General features: G+C 38.2%; 1 protein-coding gene across 3 annotated transcripts in view; it reads left to right on the top strand.

Moving 5' to 3' along the window:
• Nucleotides 1-26,623, top strand: part of SLC2A9 (solute carrier family 2 member 9) — a 178,318-nt gene that overhangs the window by 81,689 nt on the left and 70,006 nt on the right. For 2 of the 3 annotated variants that reach the window (XM_006128181.5, XM_006128182.5), the window contains exons 7-10: nt 3,019-3,206; nt 7,135-7,245; nt 20,668-20,769; nt 24,787-24,862. In XM_006128181.5, the coding sequence (XP_006128243.3) occupies nt 3,019-3,206; nt 7,135-7,245; nt 20,668-20,769; nt 24,787-24,862 (477 nt within the window). The remainder of the gene's footprint in view (nt 1-3,018; nt 3,207-7,134; nt 7,246-20,667; nt 20,770-24,786; nt 24,863-26,623) is intronic. The other variant, XM_075930735.2, reaches the window with a different exon arrangement.

Below are 26,623 nucleotides of genomic sequence, written 5' to 3'. Positions count from 1 at the left end.
AGGACCACAAACCCACATCTGCTGACATGGACATCTTCTGGTGTTTTATTGCAGTACAGACAGATGTTAAAGACATCTCAAGTTGGACATGGGGAAAAAAATGGAAACATCTAAAATTGTTAGACAATTCTGCAGATTTTGGCTAAATCCTTTTTAATTCCACTGAGAACTGAACTGGTAGCTTGTACAGGTCCTGGTACATTGATATTATAGGTTTTTGTTTGATTTGGGTGACTTATCCCTAATAACATTGAAACTCCACAGTAGGAGCTATATTTTTGCTATATAATGCTACAATCCAGGAATTTCAAATCTTAAATGGAATGTGGGCATCTCAATTATCATTACTCAGTGAATCTGGTTTTATTACATATCCAAGTCCTTTGTGTGCTTAAGAGTAGCTATGAACATAACATCTCTACAGATAATGCTTTGCAAAGCTGCAAATAAACCAAAAGTACATATTTTTTCTTTGTCAGTAAAATCAAAGCAATGCTATCACTTTTCTTCCCAATAAAATAATAACTGGTATTATTTCCTTAAAAGAAGGAATTTTAAGGGACCTGCTGAGTAAATAATTGTTTTTGAGACTCATCTGCTGTGCTCGGAACAGCCTGGTTATCGGGAGCCTTTGTAATACAATTGATTCTCTGTAGCACAAATAATTCCAAGATGTCAAATATTTAAATATATGTTATGAAGCCAACCCCCAGGGTAGGTTCTCGCAGATTTTTAATAAAAATATCCACAATTTATAGCACACTCATAGGACAACTTTGAAATTAAGGGTTTTTTGAAAAGTGACTAATGCTTCTGTGCATGAATTCAGTAGAAAGCTTTTAATGTTCACAGTGAAAAGTTAATGCAGTAAATCTTACCCATTATATTATTGCACCTAGGGGGTTTGGGGATTTTTTTTGTTTGTTTTTGGCTGATGCATGTTAATGAGATATAAGCACTGACATTAGGAGAATGGTGTGAAGTAGATTCCAGGTTTTTTATGTATGTTGGGGACTGCAAAAATACTAACTACTTTGGGTAATTCTTTCCAATCATTTAATACACCAAGGAGTTGAATCCTTGACTTAAATCTGTCTGCATGAAGTGTAGTTATTGTTTTAGGAAGCAAGTAGGGTAAAATCTTTCTTCCCAAATGTCTGTCCTTCCTTGGTTTATAACAACTGCACCTTTCTGCTACTTTTCAGTCCCATTTTATCTTCAGAAACAAAGTCTCTTCATCTCATTGCTACTTGAACTAATTAGGTGGGATTTTCACAAATGCTTTTGTTGGTCTAATACAACTGTCCTTAAAGGCCATGATAAAACTCTGATTAACCTTCACAGAACTGAGTTAGGCTATCACTTGGTGCTTTGGAAAAATCCTTCTTTTGTTCTGGATATTGTGGTGATAGGCCATAGAAATATCAGAGATATATCATAGATCTCTAATCAATGTTAGATAGTTTTATGTGATTTCCAGACTTCCTCCTTTTCATCTTTATAACATAAACAGAGAGAAGGGGAGGAGGGAGTATGTATTGCTACACACATACTTATTCAACATAGCTAAAAGTGCGTATGTGCTTTACATAAAATGACCTTTATTTTAATTTAAATAAACATTTGTGTAGTTCAGACATTAAAACTCTTCCCTATTAAATGAGGCAATTGCCTCCAATGATCAAAAATGCACCACTATCAGAGAGGTGAGATTTTCAGGTCACTAATGTTCCAAATCATCTGGGACTTGATGGGAGTGAGATTAGTCCCTTCAAAGGCTAATTACTTGAGTCATTAGCTCAATGACTAGAGGACCCTGCCTCTTTGGCTTTTCAGTCAAGCACCATGTAAATCTGTGTCACTATACATGAAATTCTCTCTTTCTATGTATTTTTGCATCCACAACTTCCTTTTAAAATCATAACTTGAAATGTCCTACTTTTCTCTCTTCATTGTAATGTCATTTTTGCTGCTGCTTTTGGTCTTCTGACTAAAACCTTGACTATACTACCAAAACTCCCCACTAATGATGATGAGTGTCATCAACAGATGTTCAACAGTTTGGCTACAAAAGTAGTCAGGGCCAAATGAGGTTAATTTATGAGGTTACATTTTCCTTCAGTTCCCATACTTTTTTTGTGGGGGAAGGGTGTTGTTTTAACTTGATCAAGTATTTTGGGATAGAATTTGTATGAAACACCAAATAAAGGATAGTGGCTGATCGTGCAAAATGCTGAATGACCTCGATTTCCATTGCTATCAGCTTACTCAGGACTGATCCCCAAAATTACTTTCCATAGTAGCGATGACAATGAGCCAGGCCATGCTCAATAAACAGGGAGCAGAATAGCTACACGAAAGAGCTAAGCAACACTCAAAATGTTTTAAATGTATTCAGCTCTCTGAAAAACAACTAGGAGTCCTGTGGAATCTTAAAGAGCAACAGTTTTATGTGAAACTGCTGAGCTGGAATTCATATGCAAATTTGACATCATCAGAATGGGTCTCAATAGGGATTTGGAATGGGTAGCTCATTACCAGGGCTCAACAAACCGCTGAATCTACTCGCCTATGGCGAGTAGATTTCAGCCGGTTGTTCCATGAGCTCCATTCACTAGCGCTTGCGCATGCACAGCGCGGGGCTGGCGAGTGGCTCTCGCCGGGGTTTGTGAAGCCCTGCTCATTACCATAAGTAATTTTCCACATTAGATATTCTTGCCTTCCTATCCACATCCACCCTGATTGACTTAGCTCTGACGTAACACTTCCATCTCTGTATCCCTACTATCTGTTTTTTTCTTTCCCTTCATGCCTCTGATGAAGTGAGTTGCAACTTACAAAAGCTTATGTCATAATAAAATTATTAGTCTTGAATGTGCCACTGAACTCCTTGTTGTTTTGCTGAAACAGACTAATATGGCTACCTCTGAAACCTATCAACTCTTTGAAACTCACTTGTTCTTTTTTTAAGTAAAGCATATTAGGTTTCTTGTTGAGGTATGTGATTGTATTTTGCAGCATTCCAGACCTTCCTTGGGAAAGAGGATGTCTCTCGTGAAGTAGAAGAAGTTTTGGCAGAGAGTCAAGCACAGAAAAGTGTTAAATTAGTGTCTGTCCTTCAACTTCTGAGAAACCGCTCTGTGCGCTGGCAGATCATTACTGTGATTGTCACTATGGCCTGCTACCAGCTCTGTGGGCTAAATGCTGTAAGTATTCCTTTTCCGTATGCTGCCTGCCAGTGGAGTCATGCCTTTGGTTAATCAGTATTTAGATGTTCTCCTACTTGACAAACTTCCTGATTTTTCATTTTTTTCCTGCTAGTCCTTTTGACCGTTGTTTCTTATTTGTATAGCAGTAGCATTTTAAAGCCCCAGCTGGCAACAGGGTTAGAACTAACAAACTTTTTGAACAAATGCTACACTTGCTGAAAAATGCAGTTTTGGACTTTGTGAAGTTTAGAGAAATTAATATGAATTTGCCTGAAAAACAGGTGCCATTGGCAGCCTCCTCATAACCTTAGCAGATTTGTTGAGTTCTCACCTAGTAGGTAGGAGAGATGGGTTCAGTCCCACCCCTGTGCTGATGTGGAGCACATGCTTGAACTTGAGTTTCTTATGTTATGGCAGGGAGGTCCCTAACCACAAGAATATGTGGTATTCTGCTGTTTGGTTCTCTGTCTCTGTGGCTGGAACTCAGGATGTAAAATCTTGCTGAAAAAGTTAACTGGTTATATGTTAACCAGGAGCCCATAGATGCAAGGGGCCACTCCACCCCGGCTAGATTGCCGATTAACCGCTTACCCAATCAGCGTCACCTGCTTTTGCCAATGTTACCTAAGTGATTTGTTTAAGCTCATATTGCAGAATAGTGAACTGGAAATGTAACCTAGGTAACGAAAAACTTTCAACACATGTTAGAAAGAACTTTAAAAGATTTTCTTCAACTTTTAGGAGAAATTAGGGGGAAAATAAACCTAGCACAGTAGATATTGTTTTCTTGTAACTGCAGATTTTAGTGGTAATGACAGGTTTTTTGTTCCTTGTTGTGGATATTTTGCTATGAAATGAAATGGAATTATCTTGTCACCCATTCTTTGTTACAGTATATCAACTCAACTTACTTACTGTAGATGTCATTTATATGTGCTTGCATTGCTTAAAATCCCACAGATACATGTGGGAGAGATTGGTGTATTTGGAAAACCAAACTGACCACCTCCAATGGAATGTATGATATCCATTAAAAACAAACCACTTAATTTTCCATGGTGGTGTATATATTTTTTTAAACTATTGTACATGCTTCAAAATTAATGCAGCACTTATTTTAGGCTAGCACATTTTGAAATCAAGCTCCATATAAAAGTATCAATTAGCAGTGCCCTGTAGTTGTAGGAATTGCTATTTTTATCTAATTTTTCCCCCATCTAAGTCTGCCTCTTAAGCAACAAATGTTACATAAATTGACTTTTGAATTATGATTTAAAACATTTTCTAGTTAAATTATTATTGTTATAAAACCTCCTTCGATGCCTGTGAGAAAGGTGCTGTGTAACAGAAATTGGCTGAAATAAACTCTGTAACACTGTTTCACTTGCTTTGTTATGCCACTAAGAACGTAAGAGGAGGATAAAGTATCTGGAAAAACCTACTGCTGCTTTTCTTTGGTTGATGTTAATTTTATAACCCGCCATCACTCTCTTTCTGCAAAATCAAATCAAAACCTAATTAGCTCTCTGATATATTTGATTTCCTGTAGAGGAAAATGGAAATCATGCACATGTTCAATGACAGAGTTTTCTCCCAACGGCTTTTACTTAACTTTACACTACTTGTTTCAATCATATTTCTCCAAAAAGTTCATTAATCTGTGTAAGACATATTTCTCCCTGAATTACTTATTCAGTACTGAATTCAACAACATATTTAAGCAAAGTCCTAAATTTAAGTGGATGAATACTTCCATTGTTTACTTAAAATTAGTAATATGCTTAAATACTTTGCTAAATCAGGACCTTATTTCCATACATATGCATATCCTAATTTTTAATTCTGCAGCCACTGAAATATTAAAAATATAATCAGAGACGTAATTTGGTAATTACTGATTGTCACACTTAGGCATATGCTGGAATCCTGGTATCTTATGAAATTGTCATTTTAATGTCTATTGGAACTACAGATTATTCATAACTAGAAGATTTACCCAGCATTGCTTGGGTCCTTAACTCAGTTCATTTTAATTTTTAGAAAACAAAATGGAAAACGTACATGCTTCATTTAAATCGTTGCTCTGGGAGTGGGCCATGGATGAGGGTTCAGTATGCAGGCTGCCCTGGGGAGAGAGGACTACCCCAGCTCGCTCTCATGGTAGTAGCTTGGGGCCAGGTGAGAAGCACCTCTTGATGACTGCTGCAACTTCAGCAGGCATAGCAGGGGAGGGGTGCATGTCCCCTGGATGGGGCAGGTCCAGGTTCATCAGCCTTCTGTGCTTCCCTGACAGAGTGAGGAAAGAAGCAAACTGTGTGTACTTTCCCCCCCCCCCCCCCCCCAAACAAAGGGGAATAGCCAGCAATGTTCCCATACAAATTGGAGGGGGGAGCGTCAGCCCTCCCCTTGCTCTCCCCAAAGGGAACCTGGGGCAGTAGGAGGCTCAGGACTGGGGTAGTACAAGAGGAGGGAGGGCGCACTCCCAGCTAGCTTCTTTCACCTGCTTGGTGATTCTGTCTCTTTTCTGTATGGTTTTATAAGAAGCAATCCCATTCCAGGCACATCCCATTTTCCTGTTATAACCCAACACTTACATTTCTTTAAGTTATGACAAGAGGAAGCTGCATACTGAATTTGATGGTTCTAGCTCTTAGCACTTAGGAGCAGTTCTTGAACAGACAGACAGATGGATGGATGGACAGACTCACACTCAAATATATAGTAAATGTAGAAGGGCACAAAGAGTGAGTAGGTTCTCATCTTTCTTATAGGATCTAAAAGTAGAACAGTGCAAGTATGTGATATTTTGCATGGTGTATAATTTTTCTAAGCTTGGGCCTGATCCAATACCCTGGAGGCTAGTGTGAATATCTCCAATTGATTTCAGTGGATTTTAGATTAGGCCTTCAGTTGGGACAATGGGACTGAAAGAAAAAAGATGATACTGCCCATCTGTTAGGAAAATAAGATTGGGCAGAAACAGGTGCCAGCCATCTCCTGGTGCAAGTTTTTTTGAGGTAGCGTTATTTTAATTTTGAGGGCAATTAGCCTTTTATTTCTAAACCATACAACCAGTATTCTTAAACTGACTGTGTATTTATGGAAATTGTGTCAGATCTGTTTATTTTACTCATATAGAAATCCCATTTGTTTCAGCAGGACTATGTGGCAATCAAGATTCAGCCCATAATTAATCAACTTACATGAGCAAGTATTTTGCCTGCTTTATAGCAAGCGCACTAAATCCATTCTCTGGCAGTATTTTAAGTGGATTCACCTTTTTTTCTCATTTAATCTGAGAGTTCTTTGCAATATGAAAATCCCTCAGAATATTAAACTCTAAGATCCAGTTGGCCTATGGTGCTCTACTAACCAGGCAGTGCTTGCCATATGTCTTGCCCAGATGACTAACAAAAAAACAAACAAAGACACCCACAACAACTTGGGCTAATTCTTTCACATTCTTCCAAGAGCTTCAAATCATTCCCAAGGGAAATTACCAAGTAGTTGGCTTCTGTAATTGTCCAGCTGGTATCTTCTAATATTCATTTCCAAGTCTTTATCTTGTAATAAAAATTCTCACCATTTAATTCCATCAAGTACATTATTTTCTAGATTCACCAGAAAGTATAACGAAGACATTGATGATCGTACTATTCGATATAGTTGTGGTGAAACATTAAACAGTCACAATTTTCAAAAGAAAGATTTATTAACTTTTTATTGAATAAATACATTATACCTCCAGCATGTGCTCTCTAATTCAAGATTTATAGTCATTTCAACGCTCTTTGGCAGCTCATCATGTAATATTTGGCTTTAGTAAAAGGTTTTTATGTATATATTAAAATTAAATGTTAACATCCCCTTTTTCAAACCATGACAATTTTAATGAAGCATTCATTTTGAATTTTTTTTAATATAGATCTGGTACTACACGAACAGCATTTTCAGTGAAGCTGGGATTAGTCATACACTGATCCCATATGTTACCTTGAGCACCGGGCTTATTGAGATTTTGGCTTCTGTTTCTTCCGTAAGTTGAATGCTAAATTGGAGAGGTGTATATTTGATAATAAATAGCCTCCTTTAAAATTACATATTTAATATTAAATTTATATCAGTGTTACTGATGTATTATTTCTTTATTCATGTTAAAATACTTTACTAGCTACTGTATATTGATGATTAAGTTCAATAGCTTGAAAATACCATAGTTGAGTTCAATTCTAGACCTACTTTCTATGACTCTGCAGGGTAGGGGTGGCAAACCTCCAGTGCACCGACTGTACGCAGCTCATCAGGGTTAGCTGCTGATGGGCTTCCAGAATTTGTGTATCTGAGCATCTACAAGCATGGAGTCCTGGAGCTTCCACTAGCTATGGATCACCATTCCCAGCCAATGGGAGCTGCAGGAAGCAGTGTGGGCTGAGCTACTACTTCCTGTACCTCCCGTTGGCGGGAAATGGTGAACCATGGACACTGGGAGCTACGGGGTCTATAACTGCAGACACTCAGATAATAAACCATCTTGTGGCCTGCCATCTCTTAACCCTGATGAACAATATGTGGCCCACAGGTCAGAGGTTGCCCACCCCTGTACTAAATCAAGCTACCAATACATTGTACAAAACATAAGGAGATCTTGTGTCACAAAGACCTTCTCCTGATCTTTGTACTTTTCCACAAATGTATTTTTAGATTTGTAAGGATTTCAGTTTCACAATTAATGAGACATTATTTTAATATTTCTTTTAGATAAACTTAGAAACATAATTGCTACTTTTATGAGAAGGGTGATTTTTTTTTTGTCAAGAACTGAACATTATATAGAGATAGTTTCATGGCATAAAAGCCATTCTGTAAATAGTATCTTCTGTCTTTTTATTGGGTTCCATAGTGTCAGTTTGTAGGGCATGTTCAGAACACGTTGCTATAGCTAATAAGAAGTGGCTATGTCTAGGTAAGTTCCTGGTATTTCTGATTTCTTTGGTAAGTTTTTCTCATGGCCGAAAGGTTTAATTCCCTTATTTTATATTCAGTCTGCTCGCTGTGCCTCTGGAAATATTGATGTATGGAAATCTCTAACTCTTCAAACGTGCTCTTTTGAGATAGGACTATAAAGCAGTGTTTCAGTCTAATTTTATTTCGAGAATCCTCTGGTACATTTTACTGTTCCTTTTCAAAGGGGCTCCGACTTGAATTTTATATTGCCATTGGAAATGTTGTACCTTCTCTTCTCACAAGGGAATCCTAAGGTTACTATAGTTAGAAGAGATTGAAGGAGGATGTTTTTCTTTTCTTTTCTTTTCCCCCCAGGTTTATTTTGTGCATTTGCCAGCATTTTATGTATAGTCAGTTTCACTGTTTTGTTGATGGCAAACTACATGACTCCTGCACAGCTCTGGGAGGGGAGTTCATAAACACACTCCTTTCTAGGAATCTACAAACATCTACTTTGTTTACAAATAGCAAATAAGTTGAAACTGAAACTAGGTCAGGTCATCATCACGAATAAAACCTAGGACCAAAACTCAGTTCCCTACCAAATGAGATCATGAATTTCCTCCATTCTTGGACAGCAGTTGTAGGCTTCTATCCTCTTTGTGGACTAGTCCATGATGCAGTAGGTTATATAGGCAGCATGCTGTTTCATAAAAAGACAGCAGAGTGACGGTGGTAGGACTTGGTGTCAACCCATGAGATAAGAGCGGAAAAAAACACATGTATTTTTAATAAAGAATCTAAAAAACATTAAATTCACAATATATCCTTAATACAGTAAAAGAAATTCAAATAGAAAGTTTCTCTCTAACTTATCTTCTGGGGATAATAGCACAGTAATTGACATGAGGGAAAAAATTCTATAATTATAATATTAATTTACCCCGTTATAGCATTTTACAAATATTATCTCATTAATACTTAGCCATTACACTAATCTATTTGATTGCTTGCTATTAGCAAGCTTTAATTATAGCCTTGTCACTCTTTCTATGGAGTAGAAACCCCAATGGTTATATAAGCAAACAAGAACTTGAAAACTGAAATGCAAATATTGCTGCAAACACTGCTGTTCCCAAGCTCATGCCCAGGCTGAAACACCTGTCTAGTATGATTCATGACAAATCTACAGTCATACCACTTTGTATTCCAGTCCTTGTGATCCAGCCAGTTCATTGGAAACATGCTGGATCAGTACTTGAATGAAAGACTGAATGAACACTTAAATAAATAGTGCATGCAGCAAGTGGTCTCAGTGTTTCTTTCTAAGCCATTGTTGAATCAGTTTCCTGCTACTGTACATTGTTGTGGAGACTGTGCTGCTGAAGTTCCAATTTTTTCTTTTTCTGCAATGTAGAAAACAGAAGTGTTGGCCATGTGTGCTCATTAACGACTCCAAGGTACTTTTTCTAAAGTAATAGGTATTGTACCCAAGACTTCCAGTCACATACAAACTCTGGTTGCCATGTTCTGAATATCCCTTTGTATTTTCAGTTGTCCAGAGTCCTCTCTCTCTCTCTCTCACTCACACTCACAGAGTAAAATAAGAGTCACAAGGCAACAGTGGCAGCAGCTGAACCGAGAGAAAAGGGTAAAAAAGGGTTAAAAAAACAAACATTACAGTATACTGTATACAGTATGTACAATAAAAAGGGTTAAAACACTTTATATACAGTATATACTGTATACAGTGTGTGTGTATATATATAACCAGTTTATAGTACCTCCTGATAGTCTGGCATATCCGATAATCCGGCACCACCTAGGTCCCAAAGGTTCCGGATTATCGGAAGTCTACTGTATATATATTTGTTAGCCTCTAAGGTGTCATAGGACTACTTGTTGTTTTTAAAGTTACAGACTAACATGGCAACCCCTCTGAGACTTATTAATTATCTATCAATTCAAACGTTAGTAAATTCATTTACATGAGTGGTCCAACTGAATTTAGTTTTGAAGCACTTTGGAATCTTTTGGAATGAAAGATATAGTAAAATTTAAGTCACATTTTACAATCATTATTTACTAATAAATACAGACTGTAACAAGAATATGAGCTTTGTTAATATTATTGTTTTTTTAAAAAATCTATAGAAGTTCCCTACAAATATTCTGTTGCTTTTTTTCTTGTAAAGTGTTTGTGAAAATAATTACACCCTTTTAAAACAGCTTTTTACCTTAAATAAAATTAAGCATTGAATAAAAAACTGTTAACTGTATCAAGAGCAATATGTTTGCACATCATCATCTATTATTTTATCCAGCTATAAATAATTGTCCATGTAAGCAAACATTTAGTTTCATAAATTGACCGCTATGCTAATTTGTTTACTCTGCCTAACATTTCAATAGCATGAATTTTTAGACTATTAAACTTTCAGTGTATTTTGCTTAATCCCATGAAAGCTCTCCCAAATATATGTGGTGATAACTGAATGATTTATTCAGCGCATAAAGCACTGGGTTCTTCTAGTCACAAAGAAGAATTCACTAATTAGTCTTCCTGTGCTCATCCTCATTTTGCTGTTTTCATATGTCTGATCCTTATGAAGCAAATTTTTGATCTGAAAGATACTTAGACTAGTATCACACCACATACAAATATAAAACCTAGAAATGTTATAGTTGTAGAAAATAGCTTTCGTCCCAGGAAAGTTTCAAGCGCATAAGATATTTGTTTTATGTGTATATGTATGTAGTGGTTGTCTTTTATAACATGGGGAATCTGAACTTAATAATAGAGAGCCAGATTATTATCACTTTATTTGCCCTGAGTAGTACCTATATTGAGGTCAATGTGACTGTTTATGGAATAAAATACTACTCAGTGTGAATAATCTGGGCCATTTGGTCACTTTTTATTAATCAATATTACTAGTATTGGAGTGTGAATTGGTCTGATGGTGGTCTTGGCTGGCAGTGGTGGCTTGTGTTGTGTCTGTGCACCAAGACCACTGTTAAGGCTCAGAAGGGTGGACTTTTTTTCCCTTTTGATTATGAGAGTTGAAAATACCACTGCTACAGCTTTGTTATATTTCTCTGGAGTGTTACTTCATTCTTTCCCTGACACATTTGCTGCTTTCCTCCTGCTTGTATGTAAATGTAGCATGCTTCATTGCTGTGCAGTACAGTGTCTCATAAACTCATGCCTCATAAACTTGAATGCTAAATTGAGACCTAAGACATAACATGCTGAGTTAGATAATATTATAAATGACTTTTTCAGGAGTATACCAATACATTTTACATTTTAAAGAAATATTTATTATTTCTAAGGTTGTGAAAAATTCTTGAGGCATGTTCGTTTAATATTCAATCCATATGTTGGTCACCTATCACAAATAATCCAGGAATTAGCCATTAAAGTCCCAAATGCCAACCACTACAAAGAACCAAGCAGTCTAAGCTTATGCCTACACTGGCAATTTCATTGCTCAAACTTTTGTCACTCAGGGATGTGAAAAAAACACACCTGTCAATGACAAAAGTTATAGTTGTGAAAAGCACTGGTGAGGACAGTACTTTGTCACTGGGAGCCACACTCCCAGTAGTGAAGCTACTTCCCTTCTCTGGAGGTGATTTTATTTTGTTGACAGAAGAGCTGGCAGTAAAGTGCGGTCAGGGTCAGAAAATCAGAGAAAGGTCCCAAAACCCTCAAAGATAGACCAACTGAAACAGAGGTGAATTCAACATGACTGAAAGATATGGGAGAATCCAATGGATCTCCTCCAGGGGTTCCCCTGCTGACAACTTTTTGACTGATTCAGTTGCTCATAGCAGCTGCTGAGTGATTGACATTCTCAACAAGTTGTCATATGAGAGCATAAGAACTTACCACCCAAGATGATGCAAGAGCCAAAGAGGACATAGTGTGCTTGTGTTGATGTGCCCAGTCTGGGTACCTCAGGCTAAACTTCTACATCTGGATTTAGGTACCTACATAAATGCATCCTGACTCTTTGCTTCTTTTTGGAACAGTATGCTTCATTCTCTAAGAGTAATGAGTGCACTGTGAATAAAAGGATATAATAAACCTATACATCAGAAAGTCCATCCATCTCACTGGTTTGTCTTCTTTTCTTGGATGCAAATGATTGTATCCTGAATGATGAATGGAGATGAGGGATGTAGATTTGATTATCTGCTTAATCTTACTTCTTAACATGGAAATAGCACAAAACTGGCATGTCACATTAATCACATGAGTCTGAATCTAAAGAGAAGCTCCTATTCAGGGCAGTGTCAGAAGCATGTCAGGAGAAAAAAGGTAATATAATTATAATTTTAATTTTAATATTGAAAAGTAGTGAAGCATATTTAATAACAGGACTTAAGATATTAAAAAGTATAATTGAGAGCTTTTTTAAGGAAATTTAAGGATTGGGGAAAACTTGAAATGAAGTATTAAGGATCCTACCATAAGGACAACGGAACTGGGACCTGTTAGCAATTCTACTTCCTTATAAACCTGCTCAGATTTTTTTGAATATGCTCTGATTTCATTATGTTAACACCAGTCTCTGCTGTTGATTCAAGTGATTGGTAATTGTTTTTTTTTTAACTCTGAATTTATTCACAGGAGTTGTCAGAACGTAGTTGTGTGATCTGTTGATACAGAAGATAGCAATAGACGAGTCAATGATAAATGAACTATCTGAAAAAAGTTACATCAGTGGAATTTTAAGGTTGCAGTATTAATTGCACACAAGTCAAGAACTTAATCACAAGAAACACAACTCCTTCTGGGAGGGTGTGCTCATTGTTTGTTATTTGGCAGGAAAGCAATTGCATTTTCTCTGTAATTATAGATGAACACATGCAGAATTTTCTTTTATGACATATAAAGTGGACTACGGTACAGAAAATTTCTACTAGATTTTACTAGTTTGAGAAAAATTTGTAAATTGTGAATGCAGAATCATAAATGCTTTAGACTTGTAGAAATATTTTTCACACTGAGTGATTCAAAAACATCTAAGTGGCTTTTTTTTAATTAACAACTTTTGAGCAAGTAATGATCTGTCAAAAGAGAGGCTTATAATCAAAGTCTGTATGTTATCCTGTCTGTAGCATTTTTTACCAGTGAAACAAGTAATTAAATAACTTATTAAAAGAAGAACAATATCTGTGACTTTTTCCTTTTTATTTATTTGTTGACACCTTTTCTTCATTAGCTTTCTATTTAATGTCAGTGAAGCATTTGGGATCAATAAGACAAGGAGAATGTGAATTCAGAAAGTATTACAGTGTTATAAATACAAGTAATAAATATGTGCACAATGTTTTTTCATAGTACCAGACTTTGATAAGAAATCTTTAGTGCATTTGTGTTTTGCTTTATTTCCATTTTTTTCAGTGAAAACCAATGAGAAATATTAGGTAAGAGTCAAATGATTTCTAAGCTGAGAACAGTTAATTTTGCCATTTGAAATAATAAGAATCTCTTCATCTGATGTTTTTTGAAATAAATAGAACAATCCAAAATTAAAGGACAATGAATGAAAACCGTGCATGAATCCAAAATAACTTGCAGTTTAGCATGATTTCTAAAGCATGACTATATCCGAGCACAGTCCACAGCTGAAGCTATAGTAGCATGAAATTTATTGAATTTGAAATTAAAAAATACACTTCCAAGATTGACATATGGCAAGAGAAGTATATGTAAATGCTTTCAAGGAAAAAGAGAGACAAAAAAACCCTGAAGTTGGTTTTTAATTGTTTGTCTTATTTTGTACCAGTTTTCATTGTGCTTTATAGATAACCACCTTATGCCAAGATATAGACCCTATGTATGGTTTGTTTGAGAGCTTAACAGAAAAGTCCTCCAGGAATTCTGGTTTAAAAGCTAAAACTATTCTCACTCTTACAAATGAATAATACTTCTTTTTACTTAATAAACTTAAGAACATAAGAATGGCCATATTGGGTCAGACCAAAGTTCCATCTAGACCAGTATCCTGGCTGCCGACAGTGGCCAATGCCAGGTGTCCCAGAGGGGGTGGACCGAAGACAATAATCAAGCAGTTTGTCTCCTGCCATCCTTCTTCAGTCTTTGACAAACAGAGGCCAGGGGCACCATTCAGGTATGTCTATACTTGCTTCCTAGTTCGAACTAGGGATGCAAATGTAGCCGACCGAAATTGCTAATGAAGCGGGGATTTAAATATCCCGTGCTTCATTAGCATAATCTCACCCACACGCTATTCTGCTCGCCAGCTGATTCGAACCAGGAAGTGCGCTCCGGGATGCGTTAGTTCGAATCAAACCCCTTGGTTTGAACTAACATTACTCCTCATGTTTTGAGGAGCAACGTTAGTTCGAACTAAGGGGTTTGATTCGAACTAACATGTCCCAGAGCGCACTTCTTGGTTCGAATCAGCTGATGAGCGGAATAGCGTGTGGGCGAGATTATGCTAATGAAGTGCAGGATATTTAAATCCCCGCTTCATTAGCAATTTCGGTTGGCTACATTTGCATCCCTAGTTCGAACTAGGGAGCAAGTATAGATGTACCCACCCTTACCCGCTGACTAATAGCCTTTTATAGACCTAACATTCATGAATTTATCTAGCTCTTTTTTTTAAAATCTGTTATAGTCCTAGCCTTCACAGCCTCCTCTGGCAAGGAGTTCCACAGGTTGACTGTGCGCTGTTTGAAGAACACTCTTTTTTTTAGTTTTAAACCTGCTACCCATTAATTTCATTTGGTGTCTTCTAGTTCTTATATTATGCGAACAAGTAAGTAACTTTTCTTTATTCACCCTCTCCACGCCACTCATGATTTTATATACCTCTATCATATCCCCCCTCAGTCTCCTTTTTTCTAAACTGAAAAGTCCCAGTCTTTTTAGCCTCTCCTCATATGGGACCCGTTCCAAACCCCTAATCATTTTAGTTGCCCTTCTTTGAACCTTTTCTAATGCCAAAATATCTTTTTTTGAGGTGAGGAAACCACATCTGTACGCAATATTCAAGATGTGGGCGTACCATGGATTTATATAAGGGCAATAAGATATTCTCTGTCTTATTCTCTATCCCTTTTTTAATGATTCCTAACATCCTGTTTGCTTTTTTGACTGCCACTGCACACTGTGTAGATGTCTTCAGAGAACTATCCTCAATGACTCCAAGATCTCTTTCCTGATTAGTTGTAGCTAAATTAGCCCCCATCATATTGTATGTATAGTTGGGGTTATTTTTTCCAATGTGCATTACTTTACACTTATCCACATTAAATTTCATTTGCCATTTTGTTGCTCAATCACTCAGTTTGGTGAGATCTTTTTGAAGTTCTTCACAGTCTGCTTTGGTCTTGACTATCTTGAACAGTTTACTATCATCCGCAAACTTTGCCACCTCACTGCTTACCCCTTTCTCTAAATTGTTTATGAATAAGTTGAATAGGATTGGTCCTAGGACTGACCCTTGGAGAACACCACTAGTGTAACTGGTGTTCTCCATTCTGAAAATTTACCATTTATTCTTACCTTTTGTTTCCTGTCTTTTAACCAGTTCTCAGTCCATGAAAGGATCTTCCCTCTTATCCCATGACAACCTAATTTACACAGTGATAGAGATGCAGCGGTGTTAGTCTGGTCTAGCTGAAAGAAAAGGACTATGCAGCACTTTAAAGACTAACAAGATGGTTTATTAGGTGATGAGCTTTCGTGGACCAGACCCACTTCCTCAGATCAATTTGTGGAAGAAAATTTGCATGATCATATATACCAAAGTGATACAATCAAAAAAAGTGAACATATATAAAATTGACAAATCAGATTTTAGAACAGAGGGGGGATGAGGGGAGAAGGTTAGTGTCCGTGAGGTAATGATATTGGGGGTGATAATTGGGGAAGCTATCTTTGTAATGGGTGAGATAATTAGCATCTTTGTTAAGGCCCATACATAAAGTGTCAAATTTAAGCATGAATGACAGTTCTGAGGCTTCTCTTTGAAGTCTGGAGTAAAAATCTCTTTGAACCAATAAACAGGTTTTAAGGTCATTGAGAGAATGGTCAGTCTGGTTAAAATGGCAAGAAACTCTTTTCTCTTTGTGAAAGAGCCTGATGTGTGTTTTATGTGCATTGATTCTTTGGCGACGTGTCTGAGAAGTTTGTCCAATATACAAAGCAGATGGAAGCTTTAGGCACAAGATGGCATAAATTATATTTCTGGATGAACAGGAATATGTGTTCTTGATCTTGTAACTGGCGTGGTTAGGTCCAATAATGGTGTAAGCAGAGTAAATATGTGGACAAAGCTGGCACCGGGGTTTGTGGCAAGGGAAAGTTCCAGGGTTGGTATTAGTGTGGTATGTCCTGTGGTTGTTGGTAAGAATCATCCTGAGGTTCGGTGGTTGTCTGTAGGAGACTATGGGGCTGTCTCCCAGAGCCTCTCAGAGGGTTGTATCCTGTTCCAGTATAGGTTGTAGTTTATTGATAACGCATTGGACGGGTTTAAGTTGGGGGCTATCGGTGATGACAAGTGGTTTTCTATTGTTGGTTTTCTTGGGTCTGTCTTGAAGTAGATGGTTTTTGGGTATTCATCTGGCTCTTTCAATTTGTTTTTTTATTTCTCCGGATGGGTAATTGAGTTTTATAAATGCTTGGTAGAGATCCTGAAGTTTCTGGTCTCTGTCAGTGGGATTAGAGCAGATGTGATTCTATATCAGGGCTTGGCTATAGATGATGGATCGTATGGTGTGTCCTGGTTGGGAGCTGGAGGCATGTAGGTAACTGTGTGAGTCAGTGGGTTTTCTGTAGAGAGTGGTGTCTAATTTACCATTGGTGATTTGTACTGTGGTGTCCAGGAAATGGATCTCTTGTGCAGAATGGTCCAGATTGATGGTGGCGTGTAGGTTGTTAAAGTCTCTGTGGAATGTCTCCAGTGTTTCCTGGCTATGGGTCCAGATCATAAAGATGTCATCGATGTAGCGTAAGTAGAGAAGAGGTAAAAGGGGACGGGATCTGAGGAAACGTTGTTCTAAGTCAGCCTTAAAGATGTTACCGTACTGTGGGGCCAATTTACACAGGAGCCTTTGGTGAGAGACCTTATCAAAGGCTTTCTGGAAATCTAAGTATACTATATCTACTGGATCCACCTTGTCCACATGTTTGTTAACCCCTTCAAAGAACTCTATTAGAGTACTTACTCCATAAACTACTTAATTAATGGCTAATTATAACATTATCTATTTCTGTTCATTAGTTATTTCCTACAAATTCATCTGGGTTTTAATTTTAAGGCAATAATAACTTAGGTTTTGTTTTACTGTGGTGAACGGCAAGGCTGAAATGAAAACTGAGCTCTGGTCTATTCTGAAAAGTTTATACAGGTATAGCTATGCAGTTTAATGGTATGATTTTTTTTCCTCAACATAATTATACTTGTGAAAGTCCTATTGCCAAGGTAGTTATATTGGTATAACGGTGCTTTATACCAGTATAGTTTATGCTGGTTTCTAAAATGGCATACATTTTACTGGTGTAAGTACTTTCATACTGATATAAAATGTGTCGACAATAATATAGTGTTGTCTTTAGATAAAACAGCAAAATTTGCCAGGGTAGACTTTTCCTTAATTACCCTCAGGCAGGGACATTCAGTACATGTTCTTATGCTGTGGGAGACATTGAATAAAGAAATAAGTTTCCTTACCTTTAAAAATTCTTGTACTCACTTTGTGAAATTTTCTGTTATGTTCTGTTTAGCTACAGGCATTCTAGAAAGTGTCATCTTATGATTTCATTATTGCAGCCAGAATTACCTAGAGGGGGAAGAGAATTATATAAAGGCGATTTCTTTTCTCCTGTTTGCTCACCACAGATTGTGTTATAGAGACTTCCCTGCATAGGGGATCTAGATCTGGATTACACAATGGGCCCAGTGCTCTGGCCCACAGCCAGCAAGCGCTTACACATCCATTTACCTCCCAACACAAGAGTAGTCCCATTGTGAAGCATGTGCTTTGCTAAATCAGGACCAACGTGCTCAGTCCCTTGCAGGATTAAGAACCTAGGACATATCCTACCAGTTGAAGCACAGAGTTATGACTTCTATTCCCATCTCTGCCCATGACTTGCTGTGTGGCTTTGGGAAAGTCTCTTGGGTCAAATTTTTCCAAATACTATGGGGTGCTTAGTTACTGGACTCGATTCTGTTTACTTTTACAATAAGAAAGATTAATTCTCTTCATTGATAGTGAAGTTCAGTGGCTTGTGTTGTGGAGGTCAGCCTAGATCCGTGGTCCCCAACACGGTGCCCGTGGGCTCCATGGCGCCCGCGGGGGCATTTCCATGTGCCCGCCAGGTGCTCGGGGCTGGCCTGGCGCAGGGCGGGGGGAGCGCCGGCCCCGGGCGCGCGGCGCAGGGCGGGGGGGGCCCCGGGCGCGTGGCCCCGGGCATGCGGCTATGGGGGGGGCCGCCCCCGGGGCGCAAGTGTCCCCGCCCCCTGGTGCCCGGCGGGCGAACGGCCACGCCCCCTGGCGCCCGACAACCTTGAAAGGTTGGGGACCACTGGCCTAGATGTTTATAATGGTCCCTTCTGGCCATAAAATACACACAGGCTAGATTATTTGGTCTACTATTTTCAGTGAGTGCTACATATTCTACACCAGCTGTCCCTACATACTTCCAGAAGAAGGGGAAGCTGCGATGGCATCAGACTCCTCTAGGCCAGATTCTCTACCAGTGTGAGCTCCAGTGGCCAAAATTTAAGTTGGCTTCCTGCTGCTTTAACTTCTGCTCAGGTTGGTGATCATGGAGCTGCAGGCACTGACTGCCACTGTCACCGGTGCTTGAGCAGAGCTCATATTTAATGGAAAATAGGAGCCTATGAATTGGTACTCGATGTCTCTGAAAAATCAGGCCATAAATGTCCCACGTGGGCACCCAAAATTAAATGAGACTTTTGAAGATGTGAGCCTCAGTATCTCTGTCCCTTAGTTCCTCTGTACAAGGATGTTATGAAGTATCTGCCTCTCAGGTTCACTTCATTTGTCTTTTGCAAAGCACCTTGTGACCCTAAGACAGAAGCTCCATCGAATGGTATGTTCAGTCTTCCATGTGTGCACAACAATGAAAAGAGGGGACCAAAGGAGCACACTGGCAGCCTCTGAAATATTGGGCCGCTCTGGGTATGTCTATACAGAAAAGCAAAACCTTCAGCAGGCCCGTGCAGCTTGGGCTGCAGAGCTGTCTCATTGTTGTATTGACTTTTGGGCCAGAGCCTGGGCTTTGTAAGATTCAAGGGTCCCAGATCTTGGGCTCCAGTCCAACCCTGGAAGCTTACACATCAGTGAAACAACCTGAGAACTCAGATGCAGGCCAGCTATGATTTTTAATTTTCTGTGAAGACACTTCCAAAGAATGCTTCAGACTAAGCCCAGTTTTGGCTTTAGCCTTCCAAAAGAGGGGGAGAAGGACTTGGCATGGGGTAGCAGTCACCTTGCTCCTCTTCCATAATACCTGGCAGAGCTGACATTTGTAGAGGGTGCACCTACTGCGCAAGTTGTGCCCTCTCCTTCCACATATATAGTCTAGAATGAATTTCATTTCTGCATTTCATCTTTCACATGGGTGATGCTTGAACACAGGCTTTTAGTCCAAAGTAATCGTTTACCTGGCAATTAAATATTTAATTCTAACTTTAAAACCATCTGAAGTAGTTATTTTCCACATACCCTTTAAAATTCAGGTCACTTTCCCCTTTCTTCATTAGAAAATTAATGAGTAATTATTGGGGAGAATAGAATGTTAGAAAATATTCTGATGTTTCTGGTCTAAAATATATACTACTCATCTATTTAGAGTGTGACTGTAGGGTAATGAAATTAGTTTTATACTAACCCTTTTTAGGGCTCTTTTTATTCTTTTTAGAAGACATACTCTGATTTTGTGACTTTTTTTAAATTTGAGTTTCTTTGCTGCAAAGCAGTCAACATAAATAAATGAAAAGTAGCACAAATGCATAGGTTTCAGTGCATCCATGCTACCCTACATTTGAATAAGATTTTATGATTCATAGCTTGGTACTCCCTTTTTCTGATCATACAAATTCAAGTAACTGTTATGTAAGAAAAGTTAAGCATAACATTTATTTGATGACAGCACTAATGGAAAGTTAATGTACACCATTGCAACCAAAGACAATCCATTAGTTTCACATTCTTCCATCTATAATCTTCTGGTTCTATATAGGAAAAAGACATAACCCAACCAAATATTATTTATTGACTCTATTTTAATAAGTAATGCTTAATATTACAGTTACCTGTTTTCCATCGTCAGGTGATGTGATCTGACCGTAATTATGAACACGTTGCAGGTATGCATTAACAAAATTTAAGTTAGGTTCTATGTAAAAACCATAGATAGTGCTTCACTGTAAGAATGTCTTTAATTAACAAAGCTCTACTAGTAATTTAAGATAGTAAAATACCATTTCTTCTTTAGGGCTTAGCTATTGAACGGCTTGGACGGAGACCTCTACTTATTGGTGGTTTTGGTTTGATGGTCATCTTCTTTGTGATACTTACAGTATCCCTGACTTTACAGGTACAGTATATCTTTTATATAACTATTTTCATTTTTTCTATTTTAAATGTCAGGTATGTATTACTACTTCAACTTATTTCTGCAGGTCATTCCAACTTTTGATTAAATGATCGCCTATTCTGAAATGGAGATTTGAGGTTCTGTCTTCTGTTTAATTATACATTTAATTATTTCAGCATGTGATTGTTAGTTATAATGGGATCTAGAAGATTGTCTTATTCATTTCCAAGTGAGAGTTTCACATATGCAGATATGAGAGGATAATTTTGCCCCTGGTTGAGAAATGCTGCATTCAATACTTCTTACTTTTATTGTGAAACAGTATATATCTCCTTGAAATTTCTTGCATTTTCTAGGAACCTTCTGTGTACTGGTGATATTTTTTTCAAAAGCAAAAAGGTTAAATTCAACCAGAAGACTCCCAGGGGAGAAAACATTCCAGTGTGACAGTACCTTTGAAATTCAGTTCAGCTATTTTGACTCAAAAGGTGAAGATTCCTTATTTGTTGGAAGGCAGCACCTGGCATAGAGATGCAGGGTTAGCGTTTACTTCACAAGTGATTATGTCAAATGATTTAGAAGAAGGTTATTAAACTGTAACACTGAAAGGAAATCAGTTTGTCTGACATGTTTATCCTCTGTTTGTATGCATCCTCATGTGCAACTCTCTTTTGTTCCTGGGGCCTGAAAAGTAGAGTTCTGACAGGTTAAAACAGCCTGCTTTTGGTGATCTTTCAGAAAATTGTTCTTCTGGCTGTAGTCAAGACCTCTCTGTCTTTGGTAAAGTGGTAAATGGCAAGGCTCATTTTAATCTGACTGCTCTGGCCTGTTTCTTTGGTTGAGTTCATGTGAAGGGTACCACTGAGGGTATGTGTACATTGCAAACCAATGTTTAATTAGGCTGTGGGTTGCCTTAATCTAGCTAGTGAAGGCAATAATAGTAATGAAAATGTGGCAATACATGCTTCGGAGCAGGCAGGCTACCCCAGTACAATCCTGCCAGGGACCTTGGTACATATTTTCATTGCTTTCCCAGGTCCCTCTGTCTTCACTGCTAACATACCTGCACCTGCTTGCTTATGGCTAGTATAGGCATTTTCATTTGGGCTATCATTATAGCTTTCTTTAGGGTGTGAACATACTCTTGGAATCCATGTGTGTAGCATATGAACATAGTAAAAACATAACAAGAACCAGTAGCTGGAAACTGAAGCTAGACAAATTAGAAATATTGTACACATTTTTAACAGTAAAGTGGTAAACCAGTGGAATAAAGAGAAACGGGAAGCAGTGGATTCTCTGTCAATGTACAGGCAGTCCCCGGGTTATGTACAAGATAGGGACTGTAGGTTTGTTCTTAAGTTGAATTTGTATGTAAGTCGGAACTGGTACATATTGTAGGGGAAACTCTAGCCAAACATTTCTCCAAAGCTCAGTTTTATTCTCCCACACCTCACTTTCCTCAGTCCTTTATTCTCAAGCTGAGGTGTCTGCTGAGAAAAGCCGCTCCGCGTCTCCCTGGTCTGCTGGGGGGAACGCTAGCTTCGCGTCTCCCTGGTCTGCTGAGGGGAAGCAGCTAGAGCGGGGTTGCCTCACCCCGTTTGTAAGTAGGGATCCGATGTAAGTCGGATCCATGTAACCCGGGGACTGCCTGTATTCAAATAAAGACTGGATTCTGTTCTGGAAGATGTACTTTAACCAAAAGCAAGTTATTGAGCTGAGTCCAAGAGAAATGGGTGAAATTTAAGGGCCTGTGTTATACAAGAGGTCAGACTAGATCAGCAATGGGCAAACGAGACTAGCAAGTGGGCTGCATGAGTAGCCCTTCTTCATTTCAGTGGGCCGCAAGATTGTCTCAATTGTGACAGCCTCCTGAGCTATACGGTAGTTCCGCTAATTGCACTTGTGTATGTAGTATTTTGGGGTGCGCCCATTGAACCGTAACAGCACTTTGATTGGATGCAGAGGGAGCACACGACTCTCATGGTCATTGTATGCAATTAGCATGCACCTTGCCTCTCTTGCCCCTGCTTTATGTGCATGCCACTTTAATAATACCAGTGGGAAAGAACTACCCAGTAGGAAAGAACTACCCAGATGGAAACCAGCGGAATCTAGCAACCCTGCACATGGGCAACAATAAACAAAATGTCTCATGGGCCGCACACACACCCTTGATAGGCCACATAAGGCCCTTGAGCCGTAGGTTCCCCACCGCTGAGCTAGATGATTTAATGGTGTCTTCTTTCTTTAATCACTACAAATCTGTGAAATATCTAAATAGTACTTAACAACAGCCTTGATCTCTGAGGAAAATTGTATCTGGTTCTGAATTGCACCTACTTCCTCTCTGTACAAGGGGCTGAGAAATTTAGATCTGTGTTTGGATCCAGACTTTGGACCTTGAGCTCCTCTCTGATAAATGTACAGCTTTATGAATTCTCACAAATGCCAAGAAAATCCTTCACATATTATAATGTATGAATTAGTGAAAAAACAAGTTAAAAGCAAACAAACCAATCAATATATTACTGTTCTGTTTGAACTTATACTTTAATCATTGATATTGACAAGTATACTTATGATGATGCTTCAGAATACTGTAAGGGAATATATCTTCATGTTTTGTAAAAGCAATAAAGACTTTGTTACAATGAGTGTGAATATTACTATATGCTATTAAACATTTTCTGAGAAATATGATGAGACCACAGCAGTGTGGTGGAAAAACAGGGAGGTTTACTACTCTGCTACATAAATGAATCAAGGACAGTGGGCTGGTAATTAAGTAGAATTTTCTCTCAATATTTCAAGCTAGCAGGAACATGCATATAATTTAGCAATCCTGTTGAATCTAACGCTGCCTTCCTTTACGTTCTTCTTATTAATTTTAGATTATTCCTTTTGGTTACTTTTTACCTGTATTATGGTTGAGTCTGTTTTCTGTAGACAAAATCATCTTGATAGCCCGTGGCTATCCTTTTCCATACAAAACTTTCCTTGACTGCAGATTCAGACCCACTGGGTTGTTTGTCTATAATTTCAGGATGTGGCTGAAAATCCCATCCTGCTTGACTGCAACCACTGTCCATTGTTTGACGCTTAGAATGTAAGAATAGCCATGCTGGGTAAGAGGAAAGGTTCATCTTGCCCAGTATCCTGCCTTCTGACAGGGGCCAGTGCCAGTTACTTCAGAGAAAATGAATGGAACAGATAATCATCAAATGATTCTTCTCCTGTCACCCATTCCCAGCTTCTGGCAAACAGGGCCCTGTTCTATTGAAGCCATGTGTTTAGTCTGTCATTCACAGAGATTACCTTTTGTCATTTAAAAAAGTAGCCATGCTGGCCTTCATTAATATGTCAGGTAGATGACTAAACAGAATTTGTGCAACACAAGAAAAGTCTCTTTCACATCTTAGCTGAATTGCAACATGTAAAAAGTTATGAGATTTGAATATTTGAGCCTTGTTCAGTGCAGCAGACCTTTTGACATTTCAGTGTATGCATTCGAAGTTTTAATTTTAGTATAATTTGAATAATAAATTATCTAATAAATATTTCAGGAATACTGATTTTTAAGACTAACTTTTAGCATAAACCCTAGTTCAGTGTTTCTCAACCTTTTTTATAAAGTACCCCTTTAAAAAAATGTATAAGTACCCCCAGTACCTACAGTTTTCAGACATACAATTTTTTTTCTAACATTGCAACACATTTGTTTAAACAATTTAATCGTAGCCAGGCAGGCGATGAAATTTTTGGGTGTAAAAAGTACAAAAATAATAAAGCGCTGTAAAACTTAAAACAAAAATTCAGTTTTCCCCAAATTTCAGTTGTTGACCTACCCCCCAGACTTCTCTCAATTACCACCAAGGGTACTTGTATCACTGGTTGAGAAACACTGCCCTAGTCTATGGAACATATGTATAGAATATTTTCATTCTATGTGATCTCTTATTATTGACTCAGCTTTTGATAGGAGTATGAGTTATTTTTTGTTGCTTTTTTTTCCAGAATCATGCATACTGGCTCCCCTATCTCAGTATATTTTGTATTCTTGCAACAATTGCATCATTTTGCATTGGCCCAGGTAAGTAATTTTTTTCACTTTTGTGTCATTTTCCATGCACCAAACACTAAAACATGCATTACATTAGACCAGTGTTTTTCAAAGTGGACCATGGGCCTGCTTTGGGAAAGTCACTAGTAGGCCCAAGCCACTTTATTTACCTAACAGGTCTGTAGCCATGGAGCCTAATGCATTGCCTCTTGTTCACTGTTTCCAGCCAAGGCAACACTTTGGGTAAACAAAGCGGTGCAGGCCCTCTAGCAGCTTTCACAAAGCGGGCCTGCAGCCCACTTTGAGAAACCTTGCATTAGACATTGCCACATGTGTGGCAGGGGGTTGTGTGTGCATCTTGTATAAGATGATGATAAAAAAGATTAATCTCCCCTCGATAATGCTTCTGGTTCCTCATTGCATGTCAATTTTACATAGACTGCATGAATTTAGAAGAGCATGTCGATAGTGTGCCAGTAATGACACTTGTACTCTGAGTACCTGTTTGTTAGTTCTTTCAGGATTTATTAGGCTTTTTCGTAGCAAAAGATACAACTTGATCCACTGTATGTTATCCTTAGTTTGCAGTCTATTACAATGAACTCTTTTTGGAACAGGGTTTGTTCAAAAGCACTGATACCTAATGGCCTGGATTTAGAACTCAGTTACATCAGTGTAATTTTGGAACAACTACATGACTTAAATAACATTATTCCAGGATTACATCAATTTAACTGAGAACAGAATCTAGCCCTGTGAATTTCCAAGTAGCTAATTTTGATACAGTTTGTTTGCAGATACAGAAAGATGCATTTAAGCAGCCTCAGTTTGTGTACAATATGTGGTGCCTAAACAATGTGGTGGCTCTCCTCCCCCCAAAAAGATTCCGTAACAAATTAATCTTTACAAAAGTGGGAAAATAAACTACACTTATGATTTTTCCTTCCTGTTTGTTTTATTATAAATATGAAAGCAAGGTTTCTGTCCCCATCACTTCTGCCATTTCATTCTGCATATTTTCTCCGTTCTCTTTTTATGGAGCTGAAATGTAACTTGATTCTTTTGTTCCATTTCCTTACCTGTGTATCGTTGTTGTTGTTGGCATAATTTCTTATTAAGGCCACTGTTCTCTTTGGTGATGGCGTTCATTATTTAACTACTACTGTGAATACAGTTGGCAAAGGCAACATACTGTTTTTGTGTGGATTGTTTAATAAAATATGGCTAAATTGTAATATGTAAACACCTCCACCCCCCAACCCAGTGGGGTTTTATGTAGCCATGACACTGCAGGAGAAGTTCTTTCCTACTTTCCTAATGCTCTGGGCAAACAGCTCTGTCACTAATCTATGCCAGCTCCCTTCCATGCTCTCTGGCTGGATGTGGGTTAAACTAGCTTGAAAAAGCTGACACATTTCTGCCCTTGCCTACCTACCTATGTGGGAGTTAGGGAGCAGCAGAGAATAGAAGTCCCACCCAATCCTGGCACCAAAACCCATTTTGCAAATCATCATGCAATCCACTTGTGCTTTAATAAGACCACATGTCAATCTGCCCAAGTACGTCATGTTCGAAACAAAATTCTGAGTGAAAAATTGCTGGATTTTTTTTTTAAAGGCATTTTTAGTCTTGGGAGCTCAAGCAATTACTTTAAACTTCTTGCCAATTTCCCTTTTAAACACGCAGAAATAATTTACCTCCTGTAAGTATGAACACTAGTCACCTCCACTTATTTTTGTTTCAAAAACCCCATAGAAGCAAATTTGCAGAGTCATTTTGGCCACCCCTAAA

This window comes from Pelodiscus sinensis, chromosome 4 (assembly GCF_052426305.1).
Source record: "Pelodiscus sinensis isolate ZL-2025 chromosome 4, ASM5242630v1, whole genome shotgun sequence".
NCBI lineage: Eukaryota > Metazoa > Chordata > Testudines > Trionychidae > Pelodiscus > Pelodiscus sinensis.
Note: the sequence above shows the minus strand (reverse complement) of the source record. Positions and strands in the feature narration are given on the sequence as shown.